The sequence below is a fragment of the Hirundo rustica genome, chromosome 2, assembly GCF_015227805.2.
Source record: "Hirundo rustica isolate bHirRus1 chromosome 2, bHirRus1.pri.v3, whole genome shotgun sequence".
Classification (NCBI taxonomy): Eukaryota; Metazoa; Chordata; class Aves; order Passeriformes; family Hirundinidae; genus Hirundo; species Hirundo rustica.
The window spans coordinates 110180337-110203122 of record NC_053451.1 but is presented as its reverse complement, the minus strand read 5'-3'; the positions used below and the strand labels follow the sequence as shown (position 1 = coordinate 110203122).

The 22786-nt window shown below is 35.9% G+C and overlaps 1 protein-coding gene across 1 annotated transcript in view; it reads left to right on the top strand.

Moving 5' to 3' along the window:
- The window catches only part of CFAP47 (cilia and flagella associated protein 47), a 267594-nt gene that overhangs the window by 196231 nt on the left and 48577 nt on the right, over positions 1–22786 (top strand). The window contains exons 56-57 of the mRNA XM_040055880.1: positions 1533–1689; positions 8557–8652. Coding sequence (XP_039911814.1) covers positions 1533–1689; positions 8557–8652 — 253 coding nt within the window. The remainder of the gene's footprint in view (positions 1–1532; positions 1690–8556; positions 8653–22786) is intronic.

Sequence of the window (22786 nt, the reverse complement as noted above, 5' to 3'; positions counted from 1 at the left end):
ATAGGCAAGGAAGTAAGAGGTTCAGCATGTAGGTCAAGGTGAAGTGTAGTGATTGGGTGCATAATGAAAGAGCAAACTTGAAGATGTTCAAAACTTAAAATTTGTTTTATCCTTAGTTTTACACAGAGATTATTCTGTTTACCATATTAAAATGTGGCATACTGGCCTAGGAGCTAGAACAGGTAATGAATAATTTTAGTGTTCTCAGTAATGAGTTTTGCTGAAGAATGCTAGGAGACTAGCACTTCTTAGGAGTGTCACCTCTGAAATTAAATTTCTTGATGCTTTTCCCAACCCTCCTAAAAAATTAAAATTGTTTCATTTTTTAATCTGATCTGAATTTTAGAAGGTCACACACTTGAAAAAAGTGAATTCTTCCTTTCATTTTATCTGAAAATGCTTTTTACTTTGAACACCTTAGAATTGTTGACTTCTTTTTTCTCTGTGGTTTTTCCTAAAGTTGAACAAGAAACAAGTAAATAAAGAGACATGAGTCATCAGCATGACCTCTTAGCTGTTTTTAAATTGCAGCTGGAATAAAAAGGAAAAACTGATAGTACAATGTGAATGGTAATATTTTGTCATACAAGAAGTGGTTAAATCAAGCCTTTGCTTTCTTTGCAATTTCCTCTCTGTATTTTGTTTTGTTTTGTTTTTTGAGTTTCAGATATCCTAAAAGACTGCTGACCTTTGAATTATTCCAGTTGAGTGCTACCAGCAGTTTTCAGTAGTGTTTTAAGTAATATTAAAAAAGTGAATATTCTTTTATATGAAGAAAACAAATACTGAAGGAAGTCACGTGGCATTTCTTTTTTCCTGAAAAAGTATGTTGAACAGACCGGTTATTTGCAGGTGGTGTTGGCACAGCATTTATTTTCAGAATCTCTTAAATATTTATTAGGAATAAAAAGAAGGAGACAGCAATTCTAATATAAATAGTATATATCCAAGGTCAGTTCAAGAAGACACAGTATCCTTATCTTTGCAACCTGATGGTCCACAGAAATCTTAGATCTATTATTTCTTTCCAATATCCTTGATTTTTCTTTGTCTAAAGGTTAATGTTCATTATTATCGTTGGAGTAGCACTTTTAACTTTTTGTGTGATTCTACTGCTGTCCCATAAAAGAATTATTTTCTTTCTTCCTTCGTCTTCTGGAGAGAACTTCTCTCTTCATCTGCTTTCAGGTTTTAAAATATGTGCTTTGAATTTTGCTTTTGCAGCCACCTACAACTTTCCATTCCCTACACTGAAAGCTCTGAGTAGTTGGATGGAAGTTAAATACTATGTGCCTGAAATAGGTCAGAAATTAAACACAGAAAGGAGATGCGTACATCTCCCGGAATGAAACTATTGATTTCCAGATAGCAATACTTGGAGTAACAACAACTTGAAGAAAGAAAAAAGAGAGCAAAAATAGAATTCAGTTATAGCAGAGACACAGAACAGCAGAATAAAGAAGCAGGCAAAACACTTTAAACGTACATCTCCAACTCATCAAATAATAAATAATGGCACATTTCATTCACAGTTTGGAGAACAAATATTTCATCTGACGGGATCTGGAGCTCCTCCTGAGCAGATGGAAGCAACCACCATAAGTGCCTGCATTGGCGAGTACTCCTCTGTTGTCATATCCTTTGAAAATCCAACTGCTGAAAACGTGGTGGTAGATATCAAGCTGGCAGGTACAGGGTTTTGGATTTTTTTTTTTTTTTTTTTTTTTTTTTTTTTTTTTTTTTTTTTGAGTTGGGGAAGGAATTTAAGCTCCTTGGGTTCCATTAAAATTGTGGAAGGGATGTGATTAAATTTTCCTCATTCCATTTTTTGGCAATAGAGTTCCTGTGAATTGTCCACATCCACCCTGAAAACTCTGTACAGAGTGTCCTGTGGGAGATAGAAAGAGCACAAACCTGTACCAACTGTTCACAGGACTTCTTAGGTCATGCAGCCCCATGTGGATGTGCAGCTGCTTGCTGGCTGTGTACTGCACTGTAGCATTTTGGTAACAGGAGACTCCTGGGATGTGTTTTGGTAGCTGTGCCTAAGCCACATAGCTAACGCTTTGCTTTTGTTCCTCAATTACCTTCAAATATTTTATATTATTTGGTCAGATCCTGGGTAACTAAAGGAGTTAGTAAGAGAGCAAGGGCAAGACATTTCTTTGGGATTTTTTTTTTTTTCCTGATGACCTTCCAAGCAAGTGTTTCATCATTCTTTTCAAACAAGCCTTAAAGGGTAATATGAAATCCAGAATTATCAGAGATTGGCAAGTAACTGTCCATACTGGGATTTCACAAATGCTTTTAAGAACTCAGGTTCTAAATCCCCATTTTCATTGATGACTAAAATTTACTCAGTCAAAGAGGAAATTTCACTTCAAGTGCATCAGAAGGTTTTGAAAGGTTCTCTGAATCTCCACCTACTTGAACATAACATGTAGGCAGCATCAAAAAAACAGGTGCCAAAGCATGTCCCTTCATCTACAAATATCAAAAATGGAAGATAAACCTTCCAGTTTTATCTTCATAAATAAATAAATGTAAGAGAAATAGCAACAAAATCATAAGAGAATAGCAAAATCAAGCCTGTTCAAAGGTAAGTTTTAAGCCATGTTTAAACACTTGTGCTGTGATTCGGGGTCTGTGGTACACAGAATAAGTGAAGAAATGTGATTTTTAAAAAATGTAGATTCACGTTTATTTGTTGCATTTAACTCATGCTTTTTAATCCTACCTTCTGATTAAGAATTAGAAATAAAGAAATACAGCTTTGTCCACATATGCAGTTCACATAGGGGGATCTTGGAAATATGTGTACTTAAAAGATCAAGAGCATCTGCATCTCATGACTACACACTCTGTACTTTTCCTGACCAGATTTTTTTGTCAGACTTCAGTGCAGTTTCTCCTGTTTAACTGCTGAAATATTTTCATTCACGACTGTCACAAAACAGAGTACCATTTGTAAATGACCAGATCTCTTGTGAATTTCAGTTGATGTTCTCTTCTGGGAAGCATTTGAAGAAGAAACAGCATGCAGAGTATTCAGTGCTTACAGGCCAAGTGAATCATGGCCAGGATCTTGGGGATGTTGCCAGAGTTCAGCTGCTGAGCAGGGCACCTGGCAGAGAGGAGGGGATGCTGGAATCGAGAGAAAGAGCCTTGTTCAGCTTCCTACTTATCTGGCATCTAGGTGTCCTTGAGTGACAAGGAGCACTGCAGACTGGCTCCTCACATGGACACAGGGCAGGTGCTGCAGCAGGTGGCATTCAGTGCACATACACAAGGCTCCAAAGTGCTTCTCACAGTAGGAAAGGAAGCGTAAATGTTGACTGCACACCACAAGAGCTGCTCTTGAGCAGTCATTCCGATTGTGCAGTCATTACTTCTGTAATCCAAATGGAAGCTGTGAGGGTGGAAGCTGCAACTCTGGCCTGAGGCAGTCAGGACTTGTTGAGGCTTCTCCCTGGCACTGCAGTGTGAATGGCAAGAGCCTCACCAGTTGGATGAGTGCTGAGGTTGGTGAGCTTCCTGTTTTGAGAGGGAAATGGGCAGCCTGTAGGAGAGTGACAGGCTGTTGAGCAGCTGAAGGTATTCAAATCACAATTCCAGATGAAATTCACAATGTAATAAAACAGTTGGCCAATATGATTGTGAGACTGTTGTTTTCTCTGAAAATTAATGTTGATCAGGAGATTTTGCTGTTGAAAAGTCTTGGTTGTTTCCTCCATTGAAAAGTCATAGAAGAGAGACTGAAGGAGCGGTAGGATGATCAGCCTCACCTGAGCCCTGGTGGGGTCATTGGACACTTCCTTTTGCAGAGTGTGTTGCCCATGATTTGCACAGTCTCTTGCAGTCTGTGTCCAAGCCCATGAAGGTCAAGAAGGTAATCAGGAGTAGTCAAATAGATTTCTAAGTGCAAATCATGGTTGACAAATGTGATTGCCTTCTGTATGGAAATGAGTGATTATGCAAATAAAAGAGGAGCAGTGAATGTAATATACTATGATTTAGTAAGACTTTGTAACTGTATCCTGCAACATTCTTGTTTGGGAGCTAAGGAAGTCTAGGTTTGATGAACAGACTGCTGAGTGGATTGGAAACTTGGCTGAACTGTTGGTCTCAAATGATAGTGATCAGCATCTTGACATTCAGCTGCTGGCTGGTAATGATTGCTGCACCCCAGGGGTCAGCTTTGGGGCCCCTATTATTCAAGACCTTTATTAACGACATGGATGATGACAGAGATTGCAATGTAAATTAGGGAGAGGAACTGACATGATGGATGGTAGAGCTTCAGTTCAGAGGTACCTTGATAAATTGTTGGTGCAACTCAGTTTTGAATTGCTTTGTTCATCAACTCATCATTCCAGGAAGACCTGAAGACAAAGTGAACTTTTACATTATTAGTAATGCAATTTTCATGCTAAAATTTTAACCCTTTGTATTTTCCCCTCACTCCATCTACCCTATGTGCTTATCTTAGGCCAGACTGTGTGAATGAGAAGGGTTGTGAATTACTAGCTGTGCAACCCACCCTATTTGACCAGGAAATAACTGACTGTATAAACCTTTGAAATATAGGTGTGTATTACATCTGTGGTATAAAGATTCCTGTTACATTTCACGCGTGCAGGATGCTTTATTCTAGTGGAAAGTGCAGGCTGGGATTCTGATTTGTACAGGAACAAGCACAATTAAGAGATGCTTGTCTTATTGAGAAGAAATCTAGTGTCAGACAGCACAGTTTAATATTCCATTGCTATGAGGTATTATTTGTAAGAATTCTAATCCAGTGTGCTGTTCACAAAATGTGATGCAACTTAGTCAGAAATTATTTATGGAGCTTAATTATTGTAACTAAAGCCTTGTAGATTGTGAAATTCTGAGAAACAGGAGAAACTGCATTGTTTAATTGTTTTAGTGAAAACAGCCATATTTCTAGCTGTTGGCCATGAACTTTCCCCAGGGAGTTGTTCAGGTGACAGAGACAGAAGGATTTGGCTTAGACAGTGAAGGACTAATGTTTTTATGCATCAGAAGTTTTCAGTCTTCATTTTTCTTTACCAATCAGTAGACCCGACATCATGATGATCTAATGTTTCTGTGATCTGTGGAATTACAAAAGGTCTTCTTTGAAAAAATAAATTCTATGCCACAATCTTTATTAAAAAAAATAATCATATCTGTGCTTTAAAGTTTATCTTGAATTTTTAAATTGGATTAATTACAATGTTAATTTTCTAATACAGTTGTTCTTGGTGAACATAAGCTGTACATAAAGTTTTCTTTGTTTTAATTACCAGAAGATAGTTGATTTATACATTCAAGCTGTATTTAGATGTTCATTCTATGATTTACTTTATGTTTAATGGGAATTCTTATTTCCTTCTTTCCAGAGGAAGAGAAATCTAGTCTTATAAGCAAAATTGTGGATGCACAAGTTCAGTTTAGCATTCCTGGCCCTTACGTATCTTGAGGAATAATATGTTAGGCTTATTGCTGGTGTTACTGGATGCCAGAAAGAGGGGGGAAGGGGGAAATAAACAGAAGGCAGCAACTCAGAAGTCAGAGTGACATGCCTGACTGATCTTGATCTCTAGAAATTGTCTTTTAGACCATGTGCCCCTTCTTAAGAGTGTGTCAACAATGAAAATAGGGCATCTAGATTAAAGTGTAACAGCAATAAACATCAACATCTATAGATTTACTTCATGCTTTAAAGAAAATTACACAAGTTGTCTGTTTTATTTTCAAGTAACATTCCACAGGCAGTTTTTGCCCTATATAGATGTGAAATTGTGTTTAAAACTGTAGAGTTCAGGAATTAAAAGAGACATTAATTGGGAATTGTCCTATCTGGACCATTTCTGAAGCTTTCATTTGCATCTCTGAAGCTTTGTCAAACCCAAGAGCATTATTCCTCAGAAATATTTCTTTCTGTGAATTTTGACTGCTGTTGTAGCACAAACAGTCCTCTATTTGGGATAATTATAGAGCGAGTAAACCTACTACTACTACCACCCTGGACCTCTTTAAACTAGGTATTTTCTTACTGAATTTAATACCAGTAAGTTTTCTTCCCAGGATTTATACACTTGGATGATTAAATGTGTGGCTCTTACTCACATCAGCGTTCACAGCTACATTAAGAATAGTCATGTGAGTAATGTTTATTTGACAGCAGGTGATTTTCCCCAAAATGAGCCAATGACCAGAACTACAGAGCATGCAAACTTTAATCACAGATGGTTTAGCAACCTGCACTAGTTCAGCTGTTTCATGTTGAATGATACCACTGTAATAGTAAATACAACTCTATAGTATTTCTACTGAGAGTTTTTTTGGAAGCAACAAAGATATAAATAATTAAAACTATTAAAATCTCCGGTGTAAACCAGAGCCAAGAGAGTTAACCTGTATAAGAATTATCCCTAAGAATATGTTATCCCTGTTTTTTAATACGATAATGCTTTATCTCAGTCAATGTGACAATTTAATTTCATATTTTCAGTGGTCCAAATATATAGTTCAAGAAGAAAAGTGTGACAGGTTTTATAGAGGATATTCATTTCAGAGTTTGAAGGGCTGTGCTCAAAGCAAAGATTAAAGCTACAGCAGTAATTAGGAGCTGGATAAGGGAGGTGGTTTGGTTCCTCTGGAATCCGGTGTTACGTGCAGTAGCAGGGCTGGGATCTGTGGCAGTGTATAAGGTTGCTTATTAGGACTTACCCTATGTCCAAGATAAGGCTGCATTCACAGTAGGTTGTCTGTGTCTTTTTCCATTCAAAGATTTCCAAACTAGAATTGCAGCTTTTTAAATGTACTTCGCAAAATATTTTCAAACTGCTTTCTGGGACTTTATGCAATTGAACTAAGTACTCGAAGACAAGTCTGCTACTTGGTCATTTTTCTTTCAGGCAAAATATATTGGACTAAATATTATTGTGTGTGTGTATATATATATATATATGTCAGTGTTAGAGGGAAACAGTAAAGATGGGAAGAAATACTCTTTTCAGTCATCTAGTCAATTTAGAATACAAGTGTTAACATCACTTTGTGCTGATTCTGACATGATTCAAGTCATTATTTTAGCTACCAATTAAAAAAATAATGTGCAATATATAAATTCACTTCTGAACTGATAAATGCAATTTTGAAGCATCATGAAGCATAACCTAGTACCTTTAATTTCCTCCAGTGAAACTATATATTTCAGAAAAAAAAGATCTCTGGAGATTAGTTAGCTAGTTGTGTGAAAATTACTTTTTAGCTGAATGTGTAGAAGGATATAAACTAAAAATAAATACCATATATTTTAAAGTTTGCAAAACTTTTATTGTAGGGGAAATTTAAAGTATTCAGTTAATTAACATCCTGGAAAAAAAGGATAGAAAATAATTCTTACAGAATAATTGGCATTATAGAGGAAGATTTCACTATAGTCTTGTTTTTGCTGCTGCAGTCTCTCAGGTCAGGAAAAAAGATGATACAGTTGTTTAATTTATATACTAAAATGAGTGTGCTGACTTTTCTTATGTGCCCATCTTTTAATATTTGGAAAGAGCCCTTCAATTCTTTTTGTATTTCCTCATAGTTTGCAATTCTAACTTTGAACCTCTAAGCTGATTTCTGAAACCTGAAGCCTTGTTCTTGAGATGAAATAATTTTGGGGCTGTTTCTCTTCTTCCAAGAACCAAGAATGATAGTGCCAAGAGAGCTGTTCTGTGCCTTCCTGAACATCCTTGATCATTATTCTGTTTCTTAAAGCTGTCTTTACTTTTTTCCGTAACCCCAAATGACAGTCTTCCCTGGCTGTTGGATGAGTCCTGTGTATCCTACCTTCCTGTCATCATTCAGTGTTACCACACTTTATTATGACATATTTTACAGATATAGTCTATCTGTTGGTCTCAGGTTCTTGGAGTCAGCAGCTAGACATTATTTCCTACAAGGAATTTCCATTGGCTGCTTGAATTCTTCCAAAACCTGTTTATAAAATTGGACTTCAAACCAGTTTTTCCTATTTCACTTTTCATTTATATACTGCATTGATAGTGATCAGTGAAACAACCTAAATAATGTCTAAATCCTTTGTCTTTATGAACTGATCTGTTGGTTGATCCAGTAACTTGCCAACGAGAAAGGAATCCTTGTCTGCAGCTGTGTCTGTACTGCTGGTCCTGAACCTGTGTCTCTTACATTTCATCTCACCATTGGCTTTCATTGCTACTTGCTTTTTTAAATTTAGAAAACAGTTTATTTAGCAATCTCTGAATGTTATTTAACTGAAAACATTTTAAATGTTGTGTTTTCTTGATGCTGTGTTATTTCATTTTAATTCTATTTAAAAAGATATCCATACTGTATCTATACTTCACAATGAGGAAAGTACTGAGAGAACCTTTAAGCAGAGAGGGAAAAAAGGGGCTCCCATTCAAGAGTGTATTTTATAACACATCTGTCTGTGAAGCTGCTTTATTGGGGAAATTGTTCCATCAATTTTCAATTATGAATGGGTTTCCACAGATAATTTTATTTTTTTTTTAGATCATGAGCTGTTGAATCAGTGTCTGAGCGCATCTGTCCTGTCCCAGGCCACCTGTAAGGAATCTGTTTTTCAGCTTCTGGTTAAACAGCCACAAGGTATGTAGCTTCTTAACCTTTAGTATATATTTAAATGATTATTGTTACTTATTTTATCAACTTAACCTGCAAAAAAATCAAAGTTTCCTGAAACATACAGTACCAGAGTGGAAAAATATGTAATTTCTAAGAAAAATATTTTTAGGAGGAATTTTTTGTAGTTTGAAATCATTTAAGAAGAAAAAGAAGAGGAAAGAAATTCCAAAATCAAAGACTTATATAATTGTAACTGCTTTTGATTTTTACCAAATTAATAGAAAACAAAAAAGAAAATTATTTAATTCTAGATACACTTATATTTCTCTTCAGCCTTGTTAGTCACTTCAACTCATTTTTCTTTTGTTCACGGGGATTGTGTATTGCTTTTTGGTTTTGTTTATTTGTTGTTTGTCTAGGGTTTTTTAGAGATAATTCTGGTCTACAATTTCTGGGAACATCTTCGAAGGAAAATACAGAAAACTTTCCACTTAAAAAACTATCTGGAAAGAATTATTCTATTTAGTTTAATATTCTGACTTAAATTTTTGATGTCATTGCTGGTCATATCTGATCTGAGATGGGATATGAAAGGAATGAATTGCCTTTAGTGCTGTAATTTTATCAAAGTTTATTTTTGACTTGCGTATTATAATAATTGATTTGATTTATCTGGTGTTATTAGAAGGCTTGGATTATCACAAAAATTGCATATTTTAACAATTTAAAATTATTCACTGCTGAAGTATAGAAGATTAGATTTCTGTACCTGTTTTAAATATTTTTCCTACTAATTATTTCTATTGATTACTTCTCAGATATGCTTTTCTAATTTCAAAACACAGTTAAATTATTCATATCTTCAATTATTTACCAAAGAAATTAATTTTCTTTTCTCATATCCCCAACAAATATATGTGAGCATCTGTTTCACGTTAATGTAGACATCAGAATAAGCCATACGTTTTTCCTTGAAATAATAGTGTCTATCACACATTAAAGACCTTGTTTAGAAATATTAAATGAAGATCACTTGTTTACAATTTCATTCAAAAAAAATTGCCATATGCTATGATTTTCCTGTAGGTGTACTTGACAGATCTTTATTTTTGTAAAGGATATTGCAGACTTCTCTGTTCCCAGCAAGGAACTTTTTTTGTTTTCCCTTCTGGCAGCTTACTGTGCTTCAAAACATTTCTAGGTGATATAGAAAGAAGGATTTAGAAGAAAAAGAGGTGTATGAATTGATCTGGATGTCATGTCATTTATATATATATACACTTCTTGTGGTTTCATCCCAGCCAGCAGCCAAGCCCCAGGCTGCCTCACTCACTCAGTCCCCACCAGCAGGACCATGGGGAGAATCACAAGGGTCAAAGGTGGAAAACTCGTGGGCTGAGAAAAGACAGTTTAATAGGGAAAGCAAAAGCCATGCACACAGGCAAAGCAAAACAAGGAATTCATTCACCGCTTCCCATGGTTCCCATGGTGTTCAGCCATCTCCAGGAGAGCAGGGCCCCATCCCACTTAGCAGTGACTTGGGGAGAAAAACAACATCACTCTCTCCCTTTCCCCCCAATTTATACACTGAGCCATGATGTCAGACGGTCTGGAATATCCCTTTGCTCAGTCTGGGTCTGTCCTGGCTGTGTCTCCTCCCAGCCTCCCATGCACACCAGTCTCCTCAGCAGTGTGGCAGCAGGAAAAGCAGAAAAGGCCTTGGCTCTGTGTAAGCCCTGCTCTGCAGTAACAAAAACATCTCTATATTATCATCACTGTGTTCAGCACAAATCCAAAACACTGCCCCATACCAGCCACGGGGAAGAAAGTTAATTTTGCCCCAGCTGAAACCAGCACATTTTACACAGACATATATAAAAGCTGTAACTTTTGCCATGACCTTATATACATATATTATTTTTCCCACACAAGCAGTGAGGAGCTGTGCAAAACAATCTAATTCATGTACACAGTAAAACTGAAAGTGCAGTCACTTCACAAATATAAGAAATATAAGAGGAGCAAAGCAATCTTTAAAAGTTGTACTTTTTCCTCATCTTTTATGTCTGAAATATCTTAATTATGTGATTGGTAGATGATGAGATTAGATGCAGGTGTTACTGCTTACCATTATTCCATATAAAAAAGAAACAATTATTTGAAAATGTGTTAGAACTAAATATTATTCTTGATAGACTTGCTGGAATATGGTTGCTAGATCATTTTATGAGCAATATTCATGCTTATGGAAAAACTGTGTTTATTGCTAGTTAATTACTTGTTTTTCCTTTGCTCACGCTAAAAGCTGGGGATAGAAATTCAGAAATAGTGAGATAGTCTGAGGATCTAGGTGTCATTTTTTCATCATCCTTTCACAGGGACTACAAAACAGTAGCCATGCTGTGAAATTATTACTCAGAGCAGAGTATATTTTCCCTGCCCTGGTTTCCCAGTAACACAAACTGTGTTACTTCACTCAGTCCTCATAGTGAGGGTTTGATCTCATTTTGCATTCCACCTCAAGTCATCACATTTTATGGTTTAGCTGCTGTTCTGGGTGATCAGTGAGCCTCCCTGTTGTAACTACTTGGTGCAGCATCAAACAGGAGCAGTGAGCAGGGCAGTTGGCTGAACCTGGTTTTTAGAGATCTCTCTCCATATTTCAGCACAAGTTTTATATCTTAAAACTTCCATATTTTAAGCTGCCATGTCACCTTGTCTCATGTTTATCTCTTTCCCCATTGAGAACTCCATGATTAAGTCTTTAATTTTTTCTTCTAAATTTGGTTTTGTATGTATATGTATATGTATATGTATATGTATATGTATATGTATATGTATATGTATATGTATATGTATATGTATATGTATATGTATATGTATATGTATATGTATTTGTTAACTTTGCTGACCACTTAGGAAGAAAAGATGAAATGTATTTCATAAATGTATTTAATGTGACACATTTTCCAAAAAGCTGCCCACAGTGTAAAACCAGTTGATGGCAATCAAATTTGAGATAGTAAAATTCTGTGTATGCTCTTTGGAAGCATGTTACTATTACAGTTTCATATTTTATTCAAGATTCTTGGAGAAAACATTTCAGCATATTTTTTATGGCATGTACAGTCCACTGTGATTACAGAAAACTTGGCTTTTAAACTAATTTCACTAAGAAATGGCATAAATTTTGTTCAGGTCCTCAGACCATTTCCCTAAAATACTAGATTTCATGATTTGCTTCTTGAATTCAATACTTATTTACATCTGCATTTTTCTTTTAGTAATTCTGCATGCACAATCTGGTTTTTCTTATTATTGGTTTCAGACTGATAAAACCCCAAAACTAACATACTTGCTTGCCCTGGTTGTCCTTAGTTCCTCTCTGTTTCTTTTATAATGCTTTCATTATCTCAAAATGACTTGAAGAGCCAGAGAAAAGGAAAAAAAGATAAAGAGCTGTGAGAAATATTTCTCCATTCTAGCAGACTAATTTGAAAGCATGTTGGAAAGTACTAAGTTTCCTTTCATCTTCTATGTTTTAACTGCATTTTATGACTAGGGTCTGGTCCCTTACAACAAGCAGAAATAGTCTTACACTTTGTAAGTTCCATCAGAGGCTCTTTTGAAGGCAACCGTCAGTGGCTCCAGCTGATAGTGTTCCTCCAGCTGTGGGTTTATTCAGTTCTTAGGACTGCAGATCATCTTTTCTTTTTACTCTGCTGTCTGTCATTTTTGGGAAGGGGCACAGTTTGCTAGATCAGGCTGCCTTTAATATCTCAGGTTTTTTTTACCCTACTACTAATTCTGTCCCTGCTCCCGAGGTGCTGTTAAGGCTGGCTTTGTGAGAGGGTCCAGGATTAACTCCTGGGTCAATTCAGTGCACAAAGTCAGGCTAAACTTTAGTTCTGTTATGTTACTATGACTACAGAACAGAGGCTGGCTGATTGGACATTGCATCTAGATGGGGAATTGCTGGCTGTTGGATATCTAGTAGAACAATTTATGGTCCATGTGTCCTCAGCACCAGTCTGTCAGAGAAAGGTTTACTGATCCTGTTGTAGATTGGTGATTGTCCCTGGTGGTTGGAAGTCCCATGGAGTTGATGGTCATTTAACCAGGAGCTTGATGAGAATATTTTAATACCAGCTTCACTGGATTTATCCTCTGAGTGAGAAAATTACCCATTCTCCTCCTTAGAGTATGAAATTCCTTCCTCTGAGGATCACTTTTGGAGTGGGCATCTTTTGCTGTGTAGAGAGAGACTTTGCAAGCAGGATTTGTGTGATTTCAGAATACACAGGATTGTTTTATGGTCTGATACATGCAGTAGTTAACCAGGACCAACATACTGCTAGGGAAGGTATTACCATGGTCAGTATTTCCAGTGAGACATGGGATGTGTCTTTGATGCCCAGGTTGTCATTAGTCATTTGAGGACAGGTCAGCCTTTGTCTCAGAATGGGTTCATCCATGGAATTGCTGGGTTGCCACCTTCTGATTCTTTGTTTTCTTTCCATATGTTTTTTTTTAGCTTTTCACTTCAGAACTTTTTTACTGAGTCCTTGAGTTGTTTCTTAGGTATTTTCTCACACCTTATTACTTTTTTCGGTAGAATCAATCCAAAGTAGTGGTGCTCTGCTGTTATCTAGTTAGATTCTGCATCACTGATGGCTGAACTGCTACTCAAAAGATTGCCTGTGCTTTTGAAGAAATTGATGTTTATGCTCCCCACAAAATAGCTTTCTTGAACCTAGTCTATGTAAGACACAGTGACTTCCCTTCCTGGCCCTGTTTGGGTATCTGTCTGTGTGACTGTTCCTTGTTTAAACCTCCAGCTGGCATTTTCCCTTGTTCATTTTGCTCTGATGTACCATCATGGTACCTGGAAGCTTGTACAGATGTAGATTTGCTTTTGTGACATTTCCAGCAGAAAGTAAGGCATGGGATCCCTGCCTAATCCATGCACATGGCATTTTCCTGATTGCTGAATCACCCTGGTTTACCTCCCCCTGTGAAACCATTCTGAAAGAGCAGTGTCCTCATGTTGCTGCTGACAGAGGAATAGGGTGTCATTACTCAGTCCTGACACGTGACAGCACAAATGATGTGGTTTAAGCCATATTTATCTCTAGAGAAATGTGCTGACAAAATCAATGAGTTGAAGCTGGTGGCATTCCTGAGTTCTGGTTGTTCCTGCTGCCAGCAAGGAAAACCTTAGAGAGCCACAGCACACCAGAGACTGTCCTCATGTAGGGAAAACCAGCAGGGAAAGTTTTGTGTCACGTTTTAAGGCACTCGTGCCTTCTTGATATAAAGAAGAAGAAGACTTAAACATTTTTCTTTGTACTTCAATCCCTTCAGGCCATACATATTTTGTGTATTTATTTGGCCTGTTATGTGCTCTCTTTTTACCTTTGAATTTTGCTTTCTTTACAGGTTATATGTTGTAGACAAATCTTTATATGTGTTTGCCAGGGATCCATTCTAGTGAAATAAGGAAGCAAAAGGCAGCACTGTAACAATAAGCAAATATTCTGTTACTGTTCTCTTAAAAACAATCCTGTGAGTTGAAGGAGTAGAACAATACATTCTCTTGACTGGGTAAGGAAATGATTTATCTGTTTCAGCGTGCTCTCCTGATGTTACAAAAGGAGAGAAAAGAAAAAAAAAAAGATATTCAGGATGCAAAAAAAAAAAAAAAAAAAAAAAAAGACATCAGAAGGCCAGATTTTGCATAGTCTCATGCAAATCCACATAACACTTCCCGTGTGGGTTTCTAATGAAAAACAGATTTTTCAGGCTATAATTGCCTCACAGATTTTAGCTAGGCCGTGTAGTAGGTTTCCTTCCAAATATCATGATTTGTTACTGAACATCAAGAGTACAGTACTTCAGAGCAGTTAAACTATGCAAATCAGCCACAAGGGAGGCTGTTATTTCACGTTATCTTGGCCTATTTCTCTATTTAAAAATATCTGCTCTGTTTTATAACTTGATAAGAAGTTACCTCCTTCAATTTCAATAGAACTAGAAAATGAAAAGATGATTAATTTTGACTTAGAATATCATATTGCTGCTAATCTGTTTGATTACAGCTGTGGATGGACAAGATGGAGTCAGGATGTGCCCTTGAATAAGACAGAACTGCTTAATTCCTCCCCTGTTCCTGATTCTTGTTTCTAGCCTTCACCTGTTTAGGTAATAAACCCAGTGAAAACTCCAGAGATACAGATTTGTTTCAACCAGTAAATTACTCAGTAAATCTATGTCTAGCTCTAAATTGGCTATAAAAAATTATCTGCACTAATCTTTTGTTTCCAGCAGCACATGCACAGTGCAGAAATTACCAGCAGTATCAAGCAGTTGTTTCTTGAGCAAATTAAGAGGCTTGGTTTTCTAGATGTCTGTTTTATTTCCATTTTCCCTGTCCTCCACTGCTTTTGGAACAATAACACCTCTGTCTCCCAATAATTCATCTGTGCAAGACACTTCCATATCCATGCAGGACCCCAAAAATACAGTGAAGGGTAGGTTTCACTCCTGCCCTAAACTAGCTAATTTGCTGACTGAAAACTAAAATTGTTGATTTTGCTGTAGCTTTTCTTCATTTGTGTTTCTAAGTTGACTTTCCTTATTTATCCAGCTGTTAAGTTCTGAGAAACACTGAAGGTATTTTGGAGATGCTTGTCTAACCTTGCAGAGAGATAAAAGACTAAAAAATGAAAGAGACAACCCAAAAAAAATCCACCCCATCCTACTGGTATTGGTATTAACAGAAAAAATGTATGGAAATTTGGAACAATTACAGAGATGATTTTTTTTTTTTTTTTTTTTCCTATAGAGGTTGAAAACAATTATGGAATTCTTGAAAATATTCCCTTAACATTTTAAAATCAGGAGGTGGTGTATGTGTGGGAAATAAATTGAACCTTTTCTGTAAGAACATTTGGAGATGGAAAATCATGATGAAATTTTAAGCTTTTCAAAAGTAGGTCTGGGCATTTGAGGGAAAGAAGAGCTAGTTGACTTAACCTTTCTCCTTTTTTTTTTTTTTTTTTTGTTTGTTTGTTTTAATTACTGTATACTTTCCAGGAGAGAAGACAATTTAAACTTAGCTTATTAGGTAACTGTCCAGGGCACAGATTTTATTTTAAAGCATAAATGCTAGAAGGCATTATTGAAACTGGTCTTTCAACTTAGACATTTTATGCCTTAAAAGTGCTTGATAATTACACTGTTGAACTAATGTTCTTTTTTTCATATACTGAGTTTTTCTAGAACATTTTTTGTCAAATGTTACCATTGATTTTTTTTTTCTTTTAGTCAATGAAGAATGGGTGTCAAATATAAGACAGAAACTAAAAGAAAGTATAATTATATATATATACATATATACATGTAGTATGTATTCAGTAGTTAAGCAACAAATTTTACCCATAGTGGTAACAGAATTCTCAATATAGTGGTGCATACTTTAAAGTCAGGGAACTATTAAGGTTTTTCTTGATCAGAATTTGGCTTGCAGAGCATTGTGTACTTCAGCTTGATTTTAAAGGTCTTATTTCCCAAGTGTTAAGCTTTTTCTACATCTATGATAGTCCCTGTTCTGACCCTTTTTTCTCATTCCAAGTAGCATGAGATGTTCTTAGAAGTCCAGGCTCCAGTGTAGTGTGAGGAGTCACTGGGTACAGGTATTTAGCAGATAAGGGTAAGACCTTTTTGCAAACCTTTGGTACTCTTTGTTAAGTGCTGTGAACAGCCTGGAATCTCTTTTGGAATTCTGTGCAGTGTAGCACAGACTCAGGTGTGTTACCCAAGAGTGTATCTTTTTTTTTTATCTTGCATTTCTGTAAAACCTAATCACACAAGTCAAATGATACAATCAGGTCATTCCATAATTATCGTGACAAACAATTAACTTGCTTCTACACATTTTCCACAGCTCTGTAGATTCTTTTGTCTACCTTCTCTACTAAGAGTTCTATAACCCTTCAATAGATACAAATTTCTCTTGATGTCTGAAAATGTTCTGAGTTGTAACTACATGAAATCTCAATCTGAATTGCAGTTAGGAACAAATTGAAAAGTAAGAAGAGGGGTTTTTTTAATATTTTTAAAATTCATTATTTTACTCACAAAGTTGTCAGGACTTCTTTCACTTAGTTAGGAAAGCTGACAGAGTGTTCTGGGCATGCAGATGTGCGTTCTGTCCTCCTTGGCAAAGTCTGTGTTGTCTGAGCTTTAGTCTTGAACACTATGTGATAGCTAGATCCAACTTTTTTTACGAGTAGCAGAAAAGGTCCTGCTGAATAAGGAGGTTTAACATTTAAGGGGGTCTGTGTTCTCTCCCCTAAACATCCCATAATAAAGCTTATGCTCACGTAAAGAATATGGTTAGTTTTTTGGTAGGGTATGTGATTAATTGAAATAATAGCTGCTAGCAGTTGGATTCACAAGTCAGATTATTCATTATAGGGAAAGATGCATTGGGGTTGTTCAGTCTTGGCTCAGTAGCATATTTGAAGCTGATGAATTTCAGGTAGGTAAGACAATCCCCAGATAGCAAAGAATTTAAATTTAAACATCTGCCTCACTTGCACTGTAATTGCAGGAAATGTAAATTTCAGGCATGTATTCTAACTGCTGTGGTGCGAATAGAGATGGGATTATTTGTGTGGCTAATTGCTTTGATAAATACTTTAGTATGCCTATAACCTATATATTCACCTCAAAATTATATATTTCTCCTTGCTTATAAGATATAACCAGAATCAATAATGCTGTAGCTCCAGTTCTTGCCAAATGGGGTCTTTAAAGCTGTTCTCTGAAGGGGAGATGGGGATAATTTAATTAAAATGAACATCATATTGTTCATACTCTGCTGCTTTCATTCTTCCCTAGATATTTTGTCATACTATTACTAAGATTAACAAATTATTCAAAATATATCTTTTTTTTATGGGAAAGGTAATAAATTATTCACAGTCTCATTAAAAATTGATATCTTTCGTTTACCAGGGGGAATTTGGATTCCCTGATTTACTTTTCTGTCACAAAGCCTGAATGATTAGGCAGGGCCTGTTTTGTTTTGATAAAGCCATTGGGATTGTACCTGCCTGAGTGTATTTGCAAAAAGAATGCATATCACTAGAACCCCTTCTCTCTTCATATGAGTCTCAGTAAAAGTTTTTCTTTCTCTTCTCTGCTGTTTATGATGCATGCAGGATCTTACTTTCAGCTTTTACAATATTTAGGTGAATCCTTCTTGTTCACCTGAAGATCAGGTTGATACCTTCAGTCATCAACATTAGTAAAAATCTTGCATTTTACAATAATATTTTGGTTTAAATGATATTTGTTTCTTTAAATGCACAGCTGATACCAAGCTCAAAAAAACCCACCCAGGTCCCAAACCAACACAGGAAAAAGACAATGTGGGCACTTCTGCTGTGTTTGCTCTGTATGAAAGCTGAGGATGTGCTGTAACTGTAACCCAGACTGCTTTTATTTCAGTGGGATGCTTTTTCTGCCCATAGGCCATAGAATATAAGTCAAAAGAGGGGATTTTGGTATTAAGTACTGAACATCATTTGTGTGCTCTTAGAGAAATGCAGAGCCATTGTAAATAGCTGAAAAGTGTTTGAATCGTGACCTTTACTATAAGAAGGAGTAACACCTCACAACCACCGAAGCCTGAAGCACAAAATTCTCCACTGAACATCAAAGTTTATGTTAACAATGTACATAAAATGCTTTATTACACTCATAGTCACTAGGTCCAGTATCATCTGCTGAGTGGAGGGAAATTAAACTTGCTTCTTTGCACAATAATGGCATCTTTTGAGATGACAGCACATTTGAAGGGTCATGAGAGCATTGGAAGGGGGTTTTACTTTCTCAGACTCCTCTTACTAGGACATTATTTTTACCATGAAGTAGTTTATGTGCAAGAATTTTACTCTTTTTACTGTTAATATGCTATATTAGGTAAAACCTGTGTTTGCAAAAATAGTTAAAAGCTCTGAAATTTAGGTGGGTAGTGAAAGTGCACTGAACCTGAAGTACTTTCTGCATTCACATCTTGTTAAAGTACTTAGTAATTTTATTTTCACAAATCTTCTCTTACTTGAGAGAAGAATTTAGCGTTTTATTCATTTTAAACCAGGAAAACAGTGGTATAGATGTAATAAAGGTTTTCCCCTACTAAAGCCATGGTTGTTTCAAAATAAAACCCAGAGGCTTGAAATGCAAGCAGATCCTCTTTTTCATAATCATTTGGTGAAGCATTGAGAAAACAAATTTTTATACAAAGTCCAAAAGGAGACTTAGAATGAAAATTATTCCATGAAACCATCAAGAAGTCTGTGAAACTTCATGATGTGACTTTTTCTTTCATCTCTAAATTGAGCTATTAACTGCCTCTTCAAGGTGTTAATTCAGTCTAATTAACAGGAGAAGTTTTTCTTAATAGATGAACCTAAAGAATACAAATCATATTTTTTGATTGCCTGATTTGCCTGCTTGTGTTATAAGAATGTTTTGTGCACTGAGGTGAAAATTATAGTATTGCAACAATTTCTGATGTTGAATTGTCTTTTATCTGATTTCTTCACAAGCACTGAAAATCCCCTATAAATTAAGTAATTTTCTCCTTCAGAAAGATACTGAGATAAAACAAAGGTTATATGCCCATAAAGATTGATATCTATTAATTACAGGTAGCACTGCTTTTTTCACGATGAGTGCCAGTAATTTCAGCTGATCCCTGAGGTTTGTTACCTTTTTTATTACCTCTGCTACATACAACCAGCAGAAACCAAATCTTGAATTGCATGCTGTCTTCTTATGGGCTGTTCCAATTTCTTTTTTTTATAGCTGTTGTATACAATTTTCTCTTTTCTATTAAATAAGAAAATATGAATTTGATTGCTGAAAAGAACTGTTTTTCAGACCTGTGTGAACAGCACTTTTTCTACGTGCACAAACAAGGAAATCAGTTTTATCACACATAATAGCACATGGTACTAGGCAATATAATAGCTTGTCAATAGCTGTTGAAGAAATTCTGGATAATCCTTATCTTTCTGGTTTACTTTACATCTCTTCAAATGAAAAATCGCAAAATATGTATCCTATTAATCTTTTCTTCTTACTGATTTTATCCCTTTTCCAAATCAAGAATTCATTTTTGTGTTAATTTTCTTTCTTTGATCTACAGATTTACCCAGCTCTCCAAATTCTGAATTAAGTGGAAATGCCTTTTTTTCCTGCTTTCTGGTACCTCTACTTTTTGATACCACTCTTACTGATTGAAGAAATATAGGGGGTTTTCTCAAACTTCTTGAAGCCTATTTACTCCTAGAGTCCTTCTGTTTGGTATACAATGTTAATTAGCCTGGGTTGCCTTCTAAAGTTGTTGTTCATCTTTGCAAAAAAAGCATGTTTAAATGATTCAGGACTGAAAGTGAGAGATTCTGTGATCCCAGTTTACATAACTGACCAGAGAGAATTTTGGCGGCGGTTTATTTGTTCTATCTCTCTAAAAAGCAGAATGCTGGTGATGAAGTGTTCACTGTCACAGAAAAAAAGCAGGGACTGAAAACAAGTCAGTGTTATTCGGTAGACAAATTAAAATTGAAACCTATTTTTAACAATGAGCTTAATTAGCTCTCAGAACAATTCTCAATGAAATGTGAACGATTCACTGTCGCTGACAAGTTTTAAATCAAGTGGCTGTGTTTTATTCTAATTAAATTCTTTTGTTCAAGAAGAGTTATTGAGATTGAACCTTGATTTTGTCAAATGAGTTCTGAGAAATCCTATGTATTTAAGTCAAGTTGATCATAATGACTGAAATGTTTAGCAGTGAAGAGATGAAAAAAGATCTCTGCAGAGTCCTGGATAAGCAAATATGCTTTAAACATGCTTGATAATACTATCCAAAAAGAAAAAAGAAAAAAAAGAAAAAAAGAAGTTTCTGAATTAACATTTTCAGAATTTCCATTATATTATTTTTCTTATTCTTTTACTACATCAGGATGACAACAGGGTCAAGAAGTCAAGTACCATCAATAGATAAAAACTGTACAAGTTTTATTTTCTTTACTGTTGTAGCCTATTGCCGCTAAAGAATCAGCATTTTAAGTTTTTTGGTCATTAGTCTATATAAAAAAGGAAGATATCTAAAAATGAAATTAAATTTTGATACCCAATACATTCAAACAGAAAAGCCTACAGATTGTAGGAAAATGAACTACTATTTTTTTAATCTCTTTTTTCTACTCTTCGCCAAATCCTTGCTACCATGTATCAGAAAATAAACTTTTTTTTTTTTTTTTTTTTCCCCTTTAGGTTGATACCAAATGACAGTTTGTAAAGATTTGTTCCTTGTCATCTTTACAGACGGGATTTTTTTTTTCCTCTGCCTTTTCTTCAGTTGGCACCTATGACAAACTGCTGTTAGGAAATGCATTTATCCCTACATTTGTTCAGTGTTTGACTGCAAATCACTAGTGCCTAGAGCTGCTTTAGAGACTAAACCATATGGAGAGAAAAAATGTCTTAGATTTGAAGGCTGGCAGCTTCTTGTTTTGACAGATTTAAAATGGATTATCTAGATTCATGAAGTTACTTTTATGAAAATTTTCATTCCCAGTTATTTTACCACAAGTTATTGTCAGAGGTAGTTGCAGTTACTGGCCTAAAATGTCTCCTTTCTATTCCAGAAAGGTATTGCAGTTTTATCTATGACTATATTTTAACTAAGTTTTAGAAAAGAATCAGAAATTATTTGTTTTCTTCCTTCCTGAATCAAAAGAAAACTGGGTTCTTACTGAGAACTCAGTTTGTGTGTGTGTGGGGGGGGGGGGGGGGGGGGGGGGGGAAGCTAAATTTTAGATATTTGTTTTGTATTTCTCATGTGAAAATGAAGTAATCATCTTGCTTCCTGAATTGTGGCTGATGGTTTCCATCTCTGGATTCACACAGAGGTACACACAGGGATCTGCAGCAGCCACCCCTGTTCAGAAACACTGCAGCTCCCAATTACCATTGAGTCATCCAAAGCCTGTCTTCTGTCGGAGTCAGAATCATCCTGACATTATCAAGTAATTTGGGTCTTGATACCTTCCAGAATATCTTAATATTAATTCCCACTTTTAGGCTTAATTTTGCTTGTTTATTTAATCTAGTTAATTGCCTACATGTTTGCTTCTAAACATTTTGTTCTTTTTCGTGAGGCCCTCAAGTATCTCCTTCTATATTAATCTCTGAATTTCAAAGGTCGCCAGCTCATATATTTATTGGATTTTTGGAGTACTGATTACTGTTCACTCTAAATTACAGCTGCAGGGGTGATTTTAACCTTGCTCACACAACAGGAATCAACGCACAGTCCCAGCCATGAACTGCTAATTGTCCTTATGGCTGGAAACTCATGCCACACTTCAATTTCCCCTCAGGGAACCAGGTGAATTGTAATAATTATCATATTAACCGCAGAAATTCAAGGGATAAAATATTGTGATACTTGAATGAAGTCTCTAATGAAATTTAAATGTGATGTGTAGCTGTACGTGAGTCTGGCGGGTGAGTAGCCATGTGTCTCATTCACTGATCCAGCATCTCTCAGATCTTTGTAGCAGGGTTAAAATATTTCTGGATATCTCTAAACTGATGTGTCCTTACATGGTGTAATGATTGAGCAGCAGGAATGTACGTAACCAGCATGTGAAATCCCACTGACAATAAAAGATATTGTGTAGACATGGGAATTTTCAGAGTTTGAAAAAATGGATCCTGTCAGAAATCATTGCTTGTTAAAAAAAGAACAAGTCAATGTGAGTTTCCAGTTTGTCCATAAAAATCAAAAATGTCTCTGAAGTAGAAAGGCACTTGACAGCTGAACAGAGTTTCTTGCTAGAGAATATTACTGATGGGTTTTTTTCTCTACTTCCTCTAGGGACAAATTATTGTTCTGTGATAGGCTTGATAAACTCTGGAGCAGGTTTTGCATGTCAATGAGAGCAGTCAGAACATAAGATGTATTCTATAAATTGTCATCCTAGAGGTATATGATTGCTGGCCTCTGTATGAGGCCACTGCAGTCAAGTCAGTACTCATTCCTAAAAATAAGATAAAATCCAACAGCAGTGAC